This window comes from Haliotis rufescens, unplaced genomic scaffold, assembly GCF_023055435.1.
Source record: "Haliotis rufescens isolate VD_foot unplaced genomic scaffold, xgHalRufe1.0.p SCAF_12, whole genome shotgun sequence".
Lineage (NCBI taxonomy): Eukaryota > Metazoa > Mollusca > Gastropoda > Lepetellida > Haliotidae > Haliotis > Haliotis rufescens.
Window position 1 is genome coordinate 35,485,366 of NW_025963802.1, and position 21,338 is coordinate 35,506,703.

The 21,338-nt window shown below is 42.2% G+C and overlaps 1 protein-coding gene across 1 annotated transcript in view; it reads left to right on the plus strand.

Annotated features, from left to right (window-relative positions):
- Window positions 1-9,418, plus strand: part of LOC124136611 (tudor domain-containing 6-like) — a 49,570-nt gene extending 40,152 nt beyond the window's left edge. The window contains exons 23-25 of the mRNA XM_046502587.2: window positions 1,676-1,864; window positions 2,659-6,189; window positions 8,115-9,418. Coding sequence (XP_046358543.2) covers window positions 1,676-1,864; window positions 2,659-6,189; window positions 8,115-8,209 — 3,815 coding nt within the window. The 3' untranslated portion in view covers window positions 8,210-9,418. The remainder of the gene's footprint in view (window positions 1-1,675; window positions 1,865-2,658; window positions 6,190-8,114) is intronic.
- The last annotated feature ends 11,920 nt before the right edge of the window (window positions 9,419-21,338 follow it).

Sequence of the window (21,338 nt, forward strand, 5' to 3'; positions counted from 1 at the left end):
GTAGACTACAGTGGGACCTGTTAGGTGCTACAGGAAGTCCCACACGCTCCACAGTACAGAGTAATCTGTACAGAGCATGCTGGGAGACAGTCATATATATCAGACAGAAATGTTGATCACTAAAAATCAGTGCTTTTTTATGAAGGTATCTTATTTTTTTAAATACTTATAAATAAGAAGTAGACATATTTTAATCCCTAAAGATAATTTGTGCCTTTATTACAAGGTATATCAAATATTTTGTCTAATTATTTTCAGAGAGTCCTTGACATGTTCAGAACTGAAAAAAGGTTATGAATGTATATTTCTTAAGCTGCTAAGACACGTCTGCTATTTCCTACTTGTTCGACCTGTTTTCATGTATTTATCGAACTCAGTTGATACTGTTGTGACCAAGAAATCAGGCAAATTTAGCTGAGACCCGACTATGCACACAATCCACTGACTAAATACATGCATGTCTCTATTACAGCACACATCGGCCATATGTATTCACGGGTGATCTAGGTGTGCAGTGTGAAACTGTGATGATGATTGCATTCATGTGCAAATTAAGTTTCGAGATACTATTGTATCAGGAGGGGGCATGGGTGGCCCAGTCGTCTAAGGCGCCGCGATTCGCTGTGCAGAAACCCATGATTGTGGGTTCGAATCCCGCTTCGCCCCGATTATGTTTCTAGGGTTTGTCAGCACCATACCCGTGCTCGTGGGTTTCACCTGCATCACTTCGGGCTTTCCTCCCACAGTAAGCTGATACGCAGTGATACAACTGGAATACTGTTAAAGGCGGCGTTAAACCCAACTCGCTCACTCACTATAGTCTTCAGCCACCCATGCTTGTCCCCCATGAAGATCCAGGGTAGAATTGATCTTCAGCCACCAGTGCTTATTCCCCATGAAGATCTGGTTACAATTTGTCTTCAACAATGCGTGCTTGTCCCAGTTAAGATCCAGGGTAGAATTGATCTTCAGCCACGCATGCTTAATCCCTGTGAAGATCCGGGGTAAAATTGGTCTTCAGCCACCCATGCTTGTCCCCTGTGAAGATCTGTTTACAATTTGTCTTCAACAATGCGTGCTTGTCCCCCGTGAAGATCCGGGGTAGAATCGGTCTTCGGGCACCCATGCTTGTCCCCTGTGAAGATCCGGGGTAGAATTGATCTTCAGCAATCCATACTTGTCTTAAGAGGTTACTAAAAGGATCGGGCAGCAAGGCTCCCTCATTTGGTTGATGCATGTCATTGTATCCCAATTGGTGTTGACTAATGCTCATGATATCGATCACTGCATTGTCCGTTTCAGACTCGATTATGTACAGACAGACCAGTGAAGATCCGGGGTAGAATAGGTCTTCAGCAACGCATGCTTGCCATAAAAGGTGACTATGCTTGTCGTAAGAGGCGACTAACGTGATCGGGTGGTCAGACTTGCTGACTTGGTTGATGCATGTCATTGTATTCATTGTATCGATTGTGTGGATCAATGGTCATTATGTTAATCACTGGATGTCTAGTCCAGACTCGATTATTTACAGACCTGCCATTTAGCTGGAATATTGCTGAGTGTGGCTACAGTTAGTTTTCATCATTTGTGCAGGACATACTTGTACACATTCATGTTCTGCTATGCTGCTTAAGCCTTGGTTAAATCTTACACTTGCACTTTGACACAACAGGAATTAAGCCCACGGGCGCCACCTGGAGCCAAGATGCAGTAGATGCAGTGAAGCGGATCGAGGGGCAGCTGTTGATGATGTTGCTCAAGGGGACGATCGACGATGTCCACCAGGTCCAACTGTCCGACAGTGGTAATGAAGCTGTCCAAGTCAGCGCCATACTTGTGGGTCAAGAATTGGCAGTTTCAGGTAGAGAACTTTAGACTTTTGATGAAATGGTCCTGGAGTCAGCAAAGATTTCTCTACGCCAACTCAGAGACCAATACTCGGCCCCAAGTCTGAAGCAAATTCCTAATTTTGGAATAAAAAATATGGCGAAACATTTATTATATTCTCACGGGGGGGAAAGTAACTGTGCTTCATACAAGGTTTAATGAAAATTAAATAAAGCATCTTTCAATACATATTCATGAAGACATCTCCTCACCTTTAAGGTCATGATTCACGATTTGCATTTGAATGTTTGTTGGGAGCATTTAACTCATGTACTTGGTATTTTAATGTGAACAGTACACAGCCAGTAATGCTAGCTCAGCTGGACCATTCATTGGTTGACAAGTGGAACAACAGCCCATAGGCTGTTTTCAATCATCTGGTGTCTTCAGTGCACAGTCACCCGTACTGCCTCAGTTACAGTGTGTGAAGTCTGGTGTCCCCTTCTGTGTTTGGCTGGAATAATGCTAAGAGCAGTGTAATTCTCTATGCTCAAATGCATTGTTATATGAATGGCATAATTACACTGGTTGGGGCAGCAGGTGTTGCCTAGTGGTTATAGCCAAGGTTTGATTCCTCATATAGGTTAATTGTGTTCCTCTCTACAGCTGAGAGACCAAGGTTTGATTCCCCATATAGGTTAATTGTGTTCCTCTCCACAGCTGAGAGACCAAGGTTTGATTCCCCATATAGGTTAATTGTGTTCCTCTCCACAGCTGAGAGACCAAGGTTTGATTCCCCATATAGGTTAATTGTGTTCCTCTCCACAGCTGAGAGCCCCAACCAAGCCTCCAGTGATCCACCTATCATAGCTGCAAGCCTACAGAAATCATCACTGCCACTGGATGGCACTGAGGTGGAAGCCATCGCCACATACGTACAGGACTTTGACGACCTGTACCTCCAGATCATGCATAACGCCCTTGCTCTGAGAGACCAGATGCAGGAACTGAATGAGGTCTGCCAGAGTTCCAACGCCATCCTCACACCTGGCAAGGGGGAGATGGTCGCTGCTCCGTTCGAGGGGGATTGGTACCGGGCACGAGTGGATGGAGTCAAGGAAACAAACTGTCGAATCTTCTTCGTTGATTACGGGAACTACGATAATGTGCCTTTCTCGTCAATCAAGAAGCTGGATCCTAAGTTCTGTCAGCTTCCCATACAAGGAATTCATTGCTGCCTGGCTGGGGTGAGCATTAAGAATGATAAGGAAAAGGTGAAACAACTTCAGGACAGAGTGTCAAGGGTGAAGCTGCTTGTGAAGGTGGTCAGCGTTTCTGGCAGCATCTTCAGTGTCCAGATCAAGGCTGGTCAACATAACATCAATGAGTTGTTCCTGTCAGAACCAGACATTGTCCCAAAGGAAGACATCTTGAAAGAAAACTCCCTGACTAAACCCAAAGAGACATCTGCCTCTGTATGTGTCCCAATGTTGCCGTCTGCTTCATTGCCAACAGACGGGTCATCAGTTGAAGCAGTTGCCACGGACATCCACAGTTTCTCGTCAATATACATACAAACCATGGATGGGTTCAAAGCTCTGCATGAATTCACGGCTCTTTTAATCACAGCATGCACAGAGGACGAAGCAACCATTACGCCTAAAGTGGGCGATTATATCTGCGCATGTTTCAGTGAAGACAGTGTGTGGTATCGAGCCCTGGTCACAGAAGTGACACACTCCACATGTACAGTTTTCTTTGTTGATTTTGGGAACTCAGACACTCTTGACTTTTCACAGATCAGGAAGCTTGATGCACACTTGGGCAGCCCACCTTGGCAGGGTATAAAATGTCGGCTGGATGGCATTGATGGCGGCAGTCCCGAGATGCTGGAAAAACTGAAACAGAAGATCGCTGGTGTGCATCTGAAGGTGAAGGCTGTTGGGAGACAGAACGATGTGTACAGTGTGGTGATGGAGGTCAATGGCGCCACCATAAACAACATGTTTCAAAAGGATGAGAAAGACAAACAGCCAATGAAGTTTGTAAGCCTGACCACAGATGGGACTGACACAAGAGCGGTTGCTACGTTTGTTCAAGGACTTGATGTCATCTACATACAGACATTAGACGGAAACAGCGTTCTCTGTGACTTGATGGCAGAGATGAATGCTCAGTGTACCAACAACCATTTCTCTGTTCACCCGCAGGTTGGAGATTATGTTTGTGCTTTCTTCAGTGCTGTTGGTGTGTGGTACAGGGCGAGGGTTGATGAACTGAGAGACTCAGAATGTAAGGTGTTCTCTGTAGATTTTGGTATTTCTGACATGGTTCCATATTCATTGATAAAGAAGCTTGACGATCAGTTCCGTTGTTTCCCAATCCAAGGAATCCATTGTTCGCTGGACTGTGTTCCTGTGACGGATGACCCTGAGACCATCACCCAACTTCAGGAGCTGATGACCAACAAGAACCTCGATGTCCGCGCCATGAGCAAGAGTGGCAGTGTCTACAGCGTTGAAATCAGGGTGGACGAGGAACTCCTTAACGACTACTTCCGTACAAATAATGGAAAAGCATCTCTTGAAACAAAACCATCTCAAACAGCCCCTCCAAACATTCAGCAATCTGAAACAGCCCAAGGTCAACCCTCTCAAACATTGCCTCCTGTAACTCCTTCATCTGGAGAAACTTCGCCATGTCCATCCCCTCCTGCGTTGCAGATGGTGGAGTATGCCGAACTGCCTGTAGGAACCACAGTCGATGCTCTAGCGACAGATGTCCATGACTTTGACTGTATTACCATCCAGACGATCCAAGGCTTTACTAACCTCCAGCCAGTGATGGAGGAGCTGAACGTGCACTGTACCAATACATCCGACTCGGTCACCCCTGCTGTGGGGGACATTGTGTGTGCTCTTTTCTCTGTCGATAACAAATGGTACAGGGCCAGGATCGATCAAGTAGGTGACACATTCTGTGACGTCTTCTTCCTGGACTACGGAAATTCGGATAAGGTCAAGATGACCGATTTGAGAAAACTGCCTGATAACTTCTTGACTTGCCCCATCCAAGGCATCCAGTGCTCTTTGCCAACGGTGACCATCAGAAACAATCCGGAGAAGATTGAAGAGTTGAAGAATACAATTTCCAATGTCAAGTTGTCAGTGACGGCTCTCTCCAAGAATGGGAATGTACACCATGTGGAAATGTTGGTAGATGAAACCAACATCAATGACATGTTTGCTGTAGCACCTTCTGAAGATGAAAACGCTCTGGTCACAATTGAACTTCCGAGGGGAACATTTGACGCCATTGTGATGGACATTCAGGACTTTGACTGTGTCTACTTCCAGACATTTGAAGGCTACATGGAGGTGATTGAGCTGATGAAGGAGATTAATGTCTACTGCACCAGCAGTACGGACTCCCTCACACCCCAAGTTGGAGACGACGTCTGTGCCTTGTTCACCCTTGACAACACCTGGTACCGAGCGCGTGTGGAGGAGGAAACTAAGGAGGGAGGATACAAGGTCTTCTTCTGTGACTATGGTAACTCTGATGTCGTACTGCCTGCCAATATCAAAAAGTTGGAGCAGCAATTCCGGTCTTTACCAGTCCAGGGACACAGATGCCACCTCAATAATGTAACTGTCCGAAATGATCCTGTGAAACTGGCTCTGCTGCAAGAGAAAATTAGTGGTGTGAAACTGCAGGTGACTGTTTTAGACAAAATTGATCAAGTTTACAATGTTGAGATTCAGGTGGAAGGGGAAAGTATTAATGACCTACTCAACACACCTGTGGCCCAGGTAATGACCTGTAGTGAAATCCCGGTAGACGGATCGTCAGTTGAAGCTTGCGTGACACACATTGAGGACTTTAATGCCATCAGCATCCAGACTGTCGAAGGGACAATAGCACTGGAACCTCTCATGAAAGAAATCAACACCAGATGTTCCAGTAATCCAAACACCATCACCCCAAAAGTTGGGGATATGGTCTGTGCCTTCTACAGTCAGTACGAGTCGTGGTATCGAGCGAGGGTTGAGGATGTCACAGATACTGATTGTAAGGTGTTCTTCTGTGACTATGGAAACTTCGACAGAGTGGAGTTACAGATGATAAAGACGCTAGAGTCGGAGTTCGCCATTCTGCCGCAGCAAGTGGTCAAGTGCAGCCTGGATGGGGTGGACGTGAGGAATAACACAGAGGAGTTAATGAAGCTTGCCGAGAAGGTCGACAACCAGAAGCTGACCATCACTGCGTCCTCCGTGCAGGATGGTGTGTACAAGGTCAAGATGTGCCTGGACGATGGTGCCACGAGCATCAACTCAATGTTCCAGAAAGAGTGCCCAGGTGAGATTTCTAACATTTTACTTACATGGTATAGTTTACCATGAACATCTAATGCCGATTTGTGTTCAAAACAACTGGCCTTCCTTAATATTGACAAGAAAATAGAATCATGTTAACAATTCAAATAGACCTCCTGTACTTTTTGTTCATCTGTGGAATAACAAATATGAACATCCAATGAGAATATGTGAGTATACGCTGTTAACTGGCCCACTGCTCTGCTGATTCACTGATTTCAGTAGGAATAGGATCTCTGCTGTATCTGCCCCGGCCCACAGGACCAGCAGGAATGTTATATCCCACCTACTTTAATATTCAATCTGTGGTATAACCAGGATATGTATAACACCTTGTTATATCCCACCTTACTTTTATATTTAGTTTGTGGTATAACCATGATAATATGTATCACACCTTGTTATGTCCCACCCTACTTTATTATTCAATCTGTGGTATAATACCTTGTTAAATTGCGTCTGTCTAACGTTGAAATTCAGTCTGTATAATAACATGTATACTAACAGAAAAAAAGTAACCGTGCTTCATATAAAGTGGCATAAATGTTATGTTATTGAAAAGAACAATATAATATTGGGTCATTCGTCTGATAAATGTTTTATCACAACAAATTCATACCTGGCAACAGGCGACACGCCCTAAAAGAGGGGTGGTGTAACAACTCAACAATGTCAGTATCGGGTGTGACCACCATATGTGTTGATACATGCAAGGCAGAGAGTGTGCATTGATGTTATTCAAAATGTCAACCAAGGTTTGTCCCAACTGAGCTGGCGTTACTGGCTGGTTCTGGTCCTGTTGTAGGCATCGTTCCATCTCATCCAAGACATGTTCTAGGGGGGAGAGCTATGGAGAAACAGCCAGCCATGACAGTACAGCAATGTTATGCTGCCCATTAATAAAGTCATGCAACGTGTGAGCTGGCATTATCCTGCTGCAACATGCCATTACGTCCCTGCATTTGCACTTGGGCAGAACATGATCTCGAATGATGTTGTCCTTGATGCATACACAATTCATACTGCCATTAACAATGATGAGTTGTGTTCTCCCGTGAGTTGCAATGCCACCCCACACCATTTCAATTTCCCCCCTAAACTGCCAACATCAAGTAACACACGAGTCACTGAAATGTTCTTCAGGACACCTGTAGACCCTTGTAGACATGAACCCATTATGTGGACAGCATACTGTCCCAGTCATGTCTTCTGAACATCACATGCTGCCTGCACCAAGCTGACGGTAACTGCGAAGCATAATTGGGCACATTGCTGGACTTTGGGCTGGATGTTGTGCTCCCTCAACCGGTTGCGTACAGTTGGGCGACTATTTGGACTCAACCCACGAATTGTCCGAGACGTTATTTACAGTTAAGCGAAAATATCTTTTTAAGCGCCTCATAGCTAAACAAGCATTGTGTGCTGTTCACATTCAAGAACAACATGTATGAGTTTCATGCTCCAAACAAACAAACAAACATTGAAATTGTTCACCGTGCATTAACATACATCTGCAAACTGTGAATCACATCCTTCAAGTCAAGATGTCTTCATGAATATGTATTGATAGATGCATTATTTAATTTCAGAATATACCCGTGAAGATACGGGTTATAATGGGTCTTCAGCAACCCATGCTTGCCGTAAAAGGCTACTAACAAGATCTGATGGTCAGGCTCACTGACCTGGTTGATGCATGTCATCGATCCCAATTGCATGGATCAATGCGCATTATGTCAATCACTGGATTGTCTGGTCCAGACTTGATTATTTACAGACCGCTGTCATACAGTTGGAATATTGCTGAGTGCGGCGTTAAACAAACAAACAAACAAAATAAGTTGTATAAGCATGATAACACCTTACATCCAGTCAAGCATCATGTTCCATTTGTTATACTTGTTTCAGTTGATGATGAAGATGATGATGAAGAAGAGGCTCTACGTAAACAGATTGAAGAGCTGCAGCTCAGACTTGCTGCCAAGACAAAAAAGAAGACGTAGATGTCCCTGACATCGTCGTCAGCAACAGCTGTTGCTGATCTTCACCCACGGGAAGCTTGCTGCTCCATCTTCTCAGCTTCTGCTGCCGACGCTGAGGACAATCAGACTTCCTCCAGATGTTCCACGTTACACCGTTGTTATGGTTGTCAGTAGATATATCTTTTTATGTTTTGTGACCACAAAGATGGAAGTCATAAAGATCGTACAATGCTGGAAGTTTATTTGTGCCACATCTTTTTGAAAGGGAAGTGATTTGTGCTTTTTGATATGTATTTGGGTTTTGATATATGCTGATATTTGAGGCTTTTAACGTGTTGAACACTTGTTCTAATTGTGCCAAATTTTGACTTTATTGCCTAACCATGACGAATATTTCAAATCAGCAATCAGAGATTACTGATGAAACGTTCTGATCAAGTTAGCATATTGCACCAGTTATTACATTTCTGAAAAAGATCAATGCTTTTGTTATTACTTTCCAGATTTTACTGGAGTTAATTTTCCTGTAAAAAGAGAAATGTATTGAAATTTAAATATGTTTTAGCTGACTAACTGCTAAAGGGACAGTATACTGACAGTTCTGTGTGTTTTTTAATCATGCAGGAAATAGTGACGTCACATGCCCAATTCAATTCTCAAACCAAAACAAAACAACGCCAGCGCTGCGCAGAATAAACTTGCTTCAGTCGTGTGTTTTTATTTGAGGCAAATTTAAGAGAAAGCCTGTCTGTCTTTCTTACGGATGAGGTACAAAATACTAATGCCAACTTGATTAGATTAGAAGCCAGTGTTTATCAAAGCCTAGATTACAACATTTATATGCCTCAGTCATATGAAGCCAACCACTCTCCTACCCAGAGTTCCTTGCTGCCAGCCTTGTGCATCTGTCACATCTTACATGAGTCCATTCATGTGTTTTTCATGTTTCATTTTGTACGAGTCTACACATTTAGATAAGCATAACTTTCATTGAGAAAATATCCTAGAATGTGAAAAACTATTTTCATTTGCATGTTTATCCTCCAGGTGCTGTCATTAAAGCCCCAAGGAGAGCTAGCTATACGGTCTCTTCGATGTGTTAAGCTATATTTCATGCACCTCACTGTCTCAGCTGTAGTAGTAGGAGACCCGTGAAGATTTTGGGGTAGAATAGGTCTTCAGCAACCCATGCTTGCCATTAAAGGTGACTATGCTTGTCGTAAAAGGAGACTAACGGGATCGGGTGGTCAGGCTCGCTGACTTGGTTGATGCATGTCATCGATCCCAAATGCGTGGATTGATGCTCATGATATTAATCACTGGATTGTCTGTTCCAGACTCGATTATTTACAGACCGCCGTCATATAGCGGGAATATTGCTGAGTGCGGCGTTAAACAACAAACCATCCAACCAATGTAGTAGTATGTCTGTCACGTGATAAGCCTACACCCATGGCGTGGTCACTGAAACAAAAAATTCACTTGTGGAATAAGGCGAGCAGAGCTGTATAAGCTTGGAGGTTGTCGGCTAATGTTTACAAAAAATGCTTCAGAACAGTCAACATCGTGTCCCTTTAAGTGTTATTGTCAGTTTTGGTGCGGTGAGGTAGCCAAGTGGGTAAAGCGTTCAACATCCCGCAGTATGCCCGGGTTCAGTTCCTCACGTGGGTACAGTGCGTGAAGCCCATAATTCCCTCTATTTCATCTCAGCCATCATTTCCTGTTTAGGCTGTAATTACACTATAAAATCTTATAAATTTTCAACTTATCTATGAGTTGTGAAGATAACCATGTCTTTTGCAGGAAATGCAATTTCAATTGTACACAATGATAACTGTTTATTTCTGCAGTGTTAGAAACTGACATTTTTATTCCACTAGTCCTTAAGACACATAGCAATACCCTTAAAAAGGGCAATTTACTACGGGTCCTAAAGATGCCCTAACTATTGAGCAGTTTGGCAAGGACTATAGGACTTGTGACAATTTCTAATGCTGATTTACGGTGTTCCCTGCCCTGATATTGCTGGAATATTGCTAGCAGCTGTATAATATCATTCTCACTCACCCTGGTGAGTATGGCATAAGTAGGATCATCACAGCCTGTGTGGCAGTTAACGGAGGCTGCAACTCGTCAGTTGATGCCAATATGCTTGTACACTATTCATAGAATATATGTTGGCCAACTGACAAGGAGTGTTTTAGGACTTGAATCATATATTCCAGAATGGCCATTTTACCCGTGCAAAGTCCCCTCTTTAAATTCTCCCAGACCAAGTGGGGGTAACTCAAGCCAATCTAGCTGTCACAGGAGCACAGTCTACACAGGTGGATGTCAGTTGCGTAGTGGCAAGATTGTGTTGGAAGAGAGATCGGCCACTAAGGTCCTTTGGTTCTAAAGACAACTAGATTTAACACATTTTAGAAATAGTGAAAAAAATGTATACTACTCAAAAGAGGTTAAGGAACACCAAGAATTGGAAGGCTGTATTGACAATACCCACCAGCTATGAAAGATTAGTGTTCCTTAACTTCTTTTCATTCTATATCTGGGGCGGTTTGGTAGCCAAGTGGTTAAAGCGTTCGCTTGTCACGCCGAAGACCTGGGTTCGATTCCCGACATTGGTACAATGTGTGAAGGCCATTTCTGCTGTCCCCCGCCTGATATTGCTGAATAATTGCTAAAAGCGGCGTAAAACCATACTCACTCACTTATTCTATATCAAGCAAATATTTTTCAATTCTTAGAAAAGGTTATATGACAATGATGATCAGTTGAACTAAGTGCTAAACATGCAGCCAACATTCCTGTGGAACCTCCCATGTAACATCTTTGTTTCCTTTATAATGTCTGTCCTTTCTGCAACACTTGAATGATCTGTGATTCTCTACCTTGCCCGAACCATCGGTTCAGGTTGGTGTATGTTGTGGTATGTTGTCTGTCCATCGACTTTCAACTTTTGACAATGCTCTGAAACCATTTTGCAAAGTTTAAACTTTGCGAGCAAATTACTCTGATCCTCTTATTCTGATCCAGCTCAACCATATTTTAAATTCAATTTGGTTGATGCTTCTGCTATTTCTTCACATGCAGTTGAAGTCAGATACAGAAATATTTTGTGCATTCGGATTTTGGGTCAACTATACCTTTTGACCTTCGCATGTTACACAAAATGTCTTTTGGTGATACATGTATTTATGATCCCAGTTACAATGACTAAATTTGATTTTGGTTAAATGTTTTACACTTTTTGACTTTTACTCAAGTTATTTGATTGATGACTTTGCAAATATCCTAAGATGAGCTACATATTCTTTTGGCTCTATTTTTACCTGAAAAAGGGATTTATTTCATAACAAATATTTTATCCACTTTAAAATTGTGAAATTATAACTTGGTAAGATCTCGGGACACTTGTGACAGCCAAACCACCATGATATCTTATTCTGGTAACAAGTAAGAGCAAGTGCTTTCAAATTTAGGAGATACTAGTACTATTGTAGCTGGAGCTAAGGTGGGTCTTCAGATTTTGGAAAATGTTGCATACCAATCTCATTAAACCAGGTCTATGTTTTGCTGCCCCTAAACAAGGATCTGAGGACATCCCATTACAGGTCACGTCAGGACGACTTTTCGCGAACTTTGACAGACGCCTGAAATTACATCAGCCAATTAGAAAGCAGCCTTCTCAAGCTTTACGGCACTCGTTTCAACCTAGCAAATACCATTTCTGTCTACGCTTGAAAAATATATTGACACAATATTTTGAAAACTGAACAAACGAACATTCCGGAATGTCTAATATATGGTTGAGAGTGTGTGGCAGTGCTTCCTACGTACTGTGCAAAATGTCCTCCGTTCAAATGTTTATACCACGGAACCGAGAGATAGACGATAATTTTTACGGAATCAGTCGTACGGGCCGTAACTCTTCGTTCGGAATACCCCGTGTTAACGTATTCGAGGTTGCATGATTAGAAAATACATTCCAACTGTCACTTTCATGATCTGGTAAGTGACACTACACACATCCTGGAAAACATGCTTAAGTCCTTTAACTACTGTTTGATCTCAATGAAATGCCAGGCATCTGATTTAAAGTCCGGTACACAAAGTGAGCCGCCATGGTGGTCCAGGGTTTTTCTCCCCACTCCAACTCCACAGGCATGTATTCATTCATGTTCAAGACAAGCAGTGCTACAAGGAAGGCTTTCAAAAGTTTGTTTTCCTGTGAACACAACCCAGTAAACAAAGTCGTAAGTACAAAATCTGAGTCACACTGGTACCACAGGTTACTCTGTGACACATTGATAAAGCTTGAGTAATTAGCTGTTAACTTGGATCATATGCTCCCCTGATGAGACAGGGGAGCTAACTCTGTAGCATGTCGTCCATCAATCCAATGATACCAGAGTTCTGTCTGTCACATGTAGGCACACAGCTAAGATCTGATAGATGATGCCATTGTGGCACAATTAGGTGACCCTGTAACAAGTTTCAGCGGCCACATATTTTTTTGTGCCTGCTATCTTTGAGAAATAAGGTGAGCTACAATGATACACACAGGACAGTGTGAGTAATGTTAATCAATGTTTAAATATCTTTAAAAATCAATGTTAAAATATGTAAACAAGCTATGCAACATGAAGCAATCAGCTGCAGTCAGCACCTACAGATATCAGTCAAACTATGGATGTTGGTGTCTTAGTAAAACCTCCTCTGATTCAATGACTCTGCTGATATGAGGCTGAGGCTCGAGTCATGTGACTGGAGGCAATTTTCCCAACAAAGTGTGGATGGAGTTGACTGTGCTTGTAACATCCTCCACTGTTACAAATGCTTCTTGATCCTGGGACATGAACCCGGTGCTCAGCTTGCCTTTTGTAGGTTTCCCTGTCATTTACCTGGGGGACATTTTGAAAACATCTTTCTGGGATGCCAGATCTGTGTTTGTGAAATCCTCCACAGTTACAAATACTGCTTGATTTTGTATCAAATATCTGAGCTACCCTGTCATTGTAGGGGAGGACATTTTGGAAACATTTTTCTGAGACTCCTGATCTGTGTTTATAAATTCCTCCACGGTTACAAATACTGCTTGATCAGAGAATGTTCTGGCTTCTTTTCTTAAGTAACTGGGCGACCCTGTCATTGTCATTGAGGATTTGGAAACATTTTTCTGAGGTTTCTGATCTTTTTATAAATTCCTCCACGGTTACAAATACCACTTGATCAGAGAATGTTCTCGCTTCTCGTCTCCAATAAATGAGTGGCCCTGTCATGGTAACCAAGGACATTGGGGAAACAGTCCAAACTTGCTTCTGGTCTCAGACTGAGACTTGGCATACCATGAACTTTCATCCCACACAGGAACAGCTTTTAACAAGTTCAGCAATTACATACCTTTGTTGCACCGCCATATCATCCTAGAGTATTAAATCTCATTGTGATGGTGACATTGCTTCCCAGACAAAGGGAATGGTATAGAGTGATGATATAGGACACATGATAATGCAAGATTTTAGGTAATAGAAATGTGATTTTATTCCACTTTGTTACATACTCCGGATATTGAAGGATGCAGTTTAAGCTGTTATATATACATTGAAAAAGCATTATGATCAACCTACATACAGATCAGTTTTCTGAAAGGCAAAATAGTTCTCAGTAAAGTAGTTGAATATCAGTATATGAACCCACATTGTAATAACCATAGCAGGTAGAGATATGTACCAAGTGCACATTGTAGTACAGTGTTACACATTGTGTTTATCTGTTTCCCCTGACAATGGACAAGGTATGGTGCATACATATCTTTGACATTTCATGGTGGAACTGGTCTTCCTGTATCACACAGCAAGCTATTGAATATCAAATGATGTGTAGTAAGATGGTGCATCTATGTTCTATATGGTATATGCCCATGGCTCGTCAGTCACGAGGGATATGGGGGCGGTCGGGTAGCCTAGTGGTTAAAGCATTTGCTTGTCACACCAAAGACCCGGGTTCAATTCCTGACTTGGGTACGATGTGTGACCAATTTCTGGTGTCCCCGCCGTAATATTGCTGTAAGTTGTGTAAAACCAAACTCACTCACTCACTCACTCACTCACTCACTCACTTGCGAGTGTAATGAGTAGCTTGAACACTTTTTGGTTTCCAGGAGATACATTTTCATCATCAGTGTCAGTACTTTCATATTTACTTGAAGGATAGTATTAAAAGAACTTGGTAATCAAAACCTGTAATTAACCAGTGTTGATAATGAATGTCTTCGTGCTTATAATTTAATACATTTGTAAGGTCATGTTGCTCCAGCAGAAAATTCTTATGAGGGTATCACACAGCAGGTTGGTACTGTGCCCACACATGCTGCGTCAAAGATAATGGAATGACTGTTCCCATTGTTTAAACTTGGTTTGTACCATCTTTCTACTGAATACAACATTTTGCTCGTTTTCAAACTTCTTTGTTTGAGCAATTTGTCAAATTTCAAGTTTTGTACCAAGTGATCCCCCCTTTTTTTTTTCCTACATGGTTACGGAAATAATATTCAAGTCTGCTATCCATATATTGTGTCTGCCCATATTAGGCATTTGCAGATGGTTTGTGGATTTGTCTACATAAGTTTGAGCAATTTGTCAAATTTCAAGTTTTGTACCAAGTGATCCCCCCTTTTTTTTTTCCTACATGGTTACGGAAATAATATTCAAGTCTGCTATCCATATATTGTGTCTGCCCATATTAGGCATTTGCAGATGGTTTGTGGATTTGTCTACATAAGTTTGTATTAGCAGTACATAATTGCTTGATGTAAACTCTTGTCACCATTACTGTAATGTGAAAAATGTTTGCATGTGTTTGTTATATACATTCTGTTTAGTTAGACACTTGATGCCTAGTCTTTGCTCACAGTATTCACACTGACTTGAAGGATTTATAAGTAACCTTCCAAACTAAAACCTGTGTAGTTTCAGTTTATGGAATGCTGTGTAGTTTCAGTTTATGGAATGCTGTGTAGTTTCATTTTATCCAATCCTGTGGTGTACTTGGATTTCTTCTTGGATATATTTCAATGTATCTTTTCATTTTCAGTTCCACATGTTTACTTGGAGAAGGCATTAAGTTACATAAGATAATCACACAATTTTATGTTCCAATATCTTTAACTACTGTTCCAGCATTACTGTCTGGTATGATATTGTCTTGATACATGCTTCCAATATATGGAGAATCTCATCCATGTGTCTTTTTGGATATCAAAATATATGTAAAGAGTTGATAAAAAAAAGGTTTAATATGCAGAGGCTTGCTGAGTAGTTTAACCTTTTTATCGACGTGTGTTGATATGGTTTGATATCCAAAGGAGAGGCTGAGATTCTATTTATTATCCAAGTCATTCTTCCAACTTTTTCAGTTTGTAAACCATAACAACCCATGCCTTGAGTGTAAATGTAGAGCTAACCATCTTCAACGGCAGAGAGAAAAGTGGTGTAATTTGATTGTGGTATCATGGTAACCAATGACATCACAATGGTCTGCAAAGCATTGTGATGCAATTTCATTTTAGCACTAGGAGATACCGCCTGGTCTCTCCAAGAAGGAAGCCTGTTTTGGATGATAAATTGTTCTTTAACGTCATGTTTTATTTTTCATGCTATTGGTGTTGTTATATCCCATGCTGTTCAAAACCTTAGGTTCTGGAAAGAATTATTTCCCCATGGTTACCAGTATGTAACACCCGACTGTTGGCATAATGTCCAGAGTGAGATTAGTCTTCTCAATGGAAAGGTTTGGTACTTGGGTTTGCTGTTCATGAAGGTGTCCAAGGGAAACTAAGAAATGCCTTTGATGAGATTTACCCATCTCTCAGCTTGAAATACAAGGCCAAGTATTCTTGACACTCTGTGTTAAGGCAGGAATCTAAATACCCAAGTTGTTTGAATCTAAGATTTGAGCAATTTCAGTTCATTAAACATCTGATAGGTGAGCTACAGTAATAGTGTGGAAGTGAGCTACAGGATCCACTCTGGAGATTAGACAACATCAGCAACCCTTTATGTAGTTCCTTGATGGCCACAGGTAATGTGGTTGGTAACCATGGAGATGTGACCACCTTGATCTCAGACCAAGGTGGAGGTGTTTGTCCCAGTCCTGATTACGTTGAACGCTGAATTAGCTGATCAGTGGATGATTAGTTCTGTGCGCATCATATGTTTACCTTTAGTTAACCTGCCAATTGTAATCACTTAGTTTTCTGTATTCTTACCCTGTAATAAAAAGTAGATATTAATCCTCCGTTATTTGATCTGTTAAAGGATCATTGTGGCCACGGAGGCCAATGCTCTGCCAGGATCTTTTGGCGTCTCCAATCCATGATTCTCCCAGATGATGACTTGGCTTGGCTGCACCACAGGGGAATCTGTGGGGTTGTCCTGAATCACCAAAGATATATCACATTGGACTTTCCTTAAATAAAACCAGTGTTCAAACGAAAAGCAATCAAGACAATATCCGCTCAAGAGCACTCCTGACAGGGACTACGGGATGTACACTCAAACGGGAGATTTTCGTGTCCTGCGTTGATTCTATTTTGTTAAAAACAAAAATTTCTAATCGAGGTGGTGGTGAGTGAAATCATCGTTTAGAAAGCGGATAACTGATTTCGGCGTATGGAGGTGTTATCACATCTGAACACAGTAAATGATCTGATTTTAATGTAACACCGATTCTTCGTTTTGTGACGACAGCACTATTAAACTGGCGCACTAGTACCAGCAGCATTAAGCATGCACATCGTTATATAAGTGCAAGGAGTGTATAAACTGAAAACTACCTCATCTTGTCCAAACTACTTGTTACAGGCACCCTGATAATCAGAAACATTAGTGACACGTAAAACAGAATTCAATCACCCGATCTTCTTTCATGTAAAACCCATCGCATCTTTCTATCACCTCTGTAGGGGGCACGGTTGGCCCAGGCGCCGCGATTCGCTGTGCAGAACCTATGATTGTGGATTCCAATCCCGGTTCGCCCCGACAAGTTTCTAGGTTTGTCCGCACCATACATGTGCACGTGGGTTTCACCAAAGAGGTAAACGTCTGAGACTTGCACCATTTCGGGCTCCCCTCCCACATTAAGCTGACACGCCGTGATATAACTGGAATACTGTTAAAAGCAGCGTTAAACCCAACTCACTCACTCACTCACTCACTGAAACCTCTGTAAAAGATTACCTTTTCTAATACATTTGGGTAGCCTAGTTGTTAAAAGCAGCATTATACCATGCTCGTTCGTCATATTACTGGACTATTGCTTAAAACAGCATCTTTCTTACTTTCTCTGTGAAATCGATCAGGTATGTCCACCCATCTGGTCAGTGTAACTGTTATCTCCCCTGTACAACACGTTCTGTCATCTCCCCTTTACAATACATAGTGTTGTCTCCCCTGTACAACATTTGCAGTGTTATCTGCCCTTTACAATATAGTGTTATCTCCTCTGTACAACATATGCAGTGTTATCTCCCCTATACAGCACATAAAGAATACTAAACGAGCTCCCGTGTAATACCAATTTTATGAAACGAGTGAATAGTTGTATCTGACGAGCGAAAGCTATTCACGAGTTTCATAAAATTGGTTTTACACGGGAGCGAGTTTAATATTTTATTTATTACTTGCCATTTATAACGTTTTTAGAATTATACTGTTGAGTGTGAATAGGCTGACACCTACACGATCCACGGCATAATCCAATTGAGTTTAACAGAATAATACTTAAACCACGTCAAAAGTTGAAACGTATGAATTTGATACCATACAACGGCCCACCTTTAGAATTCAGGCGTCCGTTCCACAAAATTATCGTAGCGTTAAGGTTATCGCAACTCGCATACTTTAACTTAGACCAACGACTGTCGTTGCGCTACAATACGATCGTCTTGTGGAACGGGGCCCTATACAACACATGCGTTGTTATCTCCCCTGTACAATACATTCAGTGTTATCTCCCCTATAGAACACATGCGTTGTTATCTGTCCTGTACAATACATTCAATGTTATCTCCCCTGTACAACACACCCAGTGTTATCTCCCCTGTACAACACATGCGTTGTTATCTGTCCTGTACAATACATTCAGTGTTATCTCCCTTGTACAACACACCCAGTGTTATCTCCCTTGTACAACACATGCAGTGTTATCTCCCCTGTACAACACACCCAGTGTTATCTCCCTTGTACAACACATGCAGTGTTATCTCCCCTGTACAACACACCCAGTGTTACCTCCCCTGTACAACACACCCAGTGTTATCTCCCCTGTACAACACATTTAGTGTTATCTGCCCTGTACAACACACCCAGTGTTATCTCCCCTGTACAACACACCCAGTGTTATCTCCCCTGTACAACACATGCAGTGTCATCTCCCCTGTACAACACACCCAGTGTTATCTCCCCTGTACAACACACCCAGTGTTATCTCCCCTGTACAACACACCCAGTGTTATCTCCCCTGTACAACACATGCAGTGTTATCTCCCCTGTACAACACACCCAGTGTTATCTCCCCTGTAAAACACACCCAGTGTTATCTCCCCTGTACATCAAACCCAGTGTTATCTCCCCTGTACAACACACCCAGTGTTATCTCCCCTATACAACACACGCAGTGTTATCTCCCCTGTAAAACACACCCAGTGTTATCTCCCCTGTACATCAAACCCAGTGTTATCTCCCCTGTACAACACACCCAGTGTTATCTCCCCTATACAACACACGCAGTGTTATCTCCCCTGTACAACACACCCAGTGTTATCTCCCCTGTACAACACACCCAGTGTTATCTCCCCTGTACAACACATTTAGTGTTATCTGCCCTGTACAACACACCCAGTGATATCTCCCCTGTAAAACACATTTAGTGTTATCAGCCCTGTACAACACACCCAGTGTTATCTCCCCTGTACAACACACCCAGTGTTATCTCCCCTGTACAACACACCCAGTGTTATCTCCCCTGTAAAACACATTTAGTGTTATCTGCCCTGTACAACACACCCAGTGTTATCTCCCCTGTAAAACACATTTAGTGTTATCTGCCCTGTACAAAACACCCAGTGTTATCTCCCCTGTACAACACACCCAGTGTTATCTCCCCTGTACAACACACCCAGTGTTATCTCCCCTGTACAACACACCCAGTGTTATCTCCCCTGTAAAACACATTTAGTGTTATCTCCCCTGTACAACACACCCAGTGTTATCTGCCCTGTACAACACACCCAGTGTTATCTCCCTTGTACAACACACCCAGTGTTATCTCCCCTGTACAACACATTCAGTGTTATCTCCCCTGTACAACACATGCAGTGAAGACACACTGACCCTCGAACTTCCCGGCCTCCTTTTCACACAAATTAGCACAACTCATGGTGATATGTATAAAGTGACATATTTCATTTATTTTTTATATTACAATTGGCATCGACTTGGCATTGTAGATTTCAAAATTTCAGTTTCCCTAAACAGAAAAATACATTTTGATAATATTTGGGAAACATTTCCTGACTCGCTCGCTCGCCGCGAATAACTGCACAAACGACTGACTCACTCACTCATATGGAATTATCACATAATATACATCGGCATCGGCAAGTTTTACTATGGCACATCCTACAGGACGCCTGGTATTGGAAATATGGATAATAGCGTGCTCCATGTGTGAACCAAGCAGATTTAACTGTTATGATATGTACCGGGTAATACTACTTCTACATTTGTGTTTGTTTGTCGTTTAACGCCGCACTCAGCAATATTCCAGCTATATGACAGCTGTCTGTAACTAATCGAGTCTGGACCAGACAATCCAGGAATTGACATCATGGGTATCGATCCACGCAATTGGGATAAGATGACATGCATCAACCAAGTCAGCGAGCCTGACCACCCGATCCCGTTAGTCGCCTCTTACGACAAGCATCTTCGCCTCTTACGGCAAGCATGGGTTGCTGAAGACCTATTCTACCCCGGATCAGATGTATCATGTATATTACATACGCTGGAATGTGTCACCTGAGTTAGCTGACTATAAATGTCAAGTTTCCATCCTAGCCTAACTACCCAAACACCCCCATTCTATACCGGATCTTCATGGATGACTCCGGAGTTGAGCATGGTGAACATGTCCCGCCCGACCTGCATTTGGACCCTGATGATCCCGCACAACAAACATACTTTCTAGTTATTGAAGTACTTCCGGTGCATAATGTCAAGTGGAATCGTAGAAACGACTACACTATACAAAGGCATTGCTTCATCACCTGCTACCATCATTATTTGATAGTTATTTATAATCACATGCTCGTGATATAGTCGACATCGTACAATCGACTCTTTTAGCAGAGATTTGTTATGAATATAGAAATGGTTTTGTCGCATTTATTTATTAAAACTATTCGCCAATCCAGAAATGTATAAACAGCCTGTCCACAGTTGGTTGTAACCCAACTTACCGCACTCCCACTCACTCACTCACAGACCAATCTCATTACAATCTGTTTTCGACTCCGATCGATATCCTCCTGATTTAAATTCCCAGGACACCTCCATTGAAAGTCGCGTCAGGTGAATCCTGAGCGAATCCCGAGTCCAACTGAGGCTCAGTGGGTACGCTATCAGCTGTCAGCTTTTACTCACCCCCTCGATTCGAAAATTTTGACTTTTAAAATGAAAGTCCACACACAACACATATTCCTTCTATTGTCTCCTTCTCCCAGCGGTGACGTTATGTCGCACAGAAAGGACGGGGTATATAACATATCCACACACAAACTTAGAGGGCCGCTGCTGTTTTCTACTTTCGGAACGTCTCGGTTTAGTTCGTTTTCGAGATATAGAAATCAGATGTACTGTTCCGAATGCTTCGCTCACTCGTACCGACAATATAGTGGCATCGACGCTCTGATTGGCTGATAAGGAAGTTCACTTGACGCGACCTCCGTTGGAGGAGTCTCAGGGTCTTTATACAGAGGTGTCGTATCGGAGTAAAATATCTCCTTGTCACGATCTTTTCATCAATCAAGACCACAGCGCCAATAAAATCCTTCATTGGGATAATATGGATCAGCAAGAAAGTGGGGTTG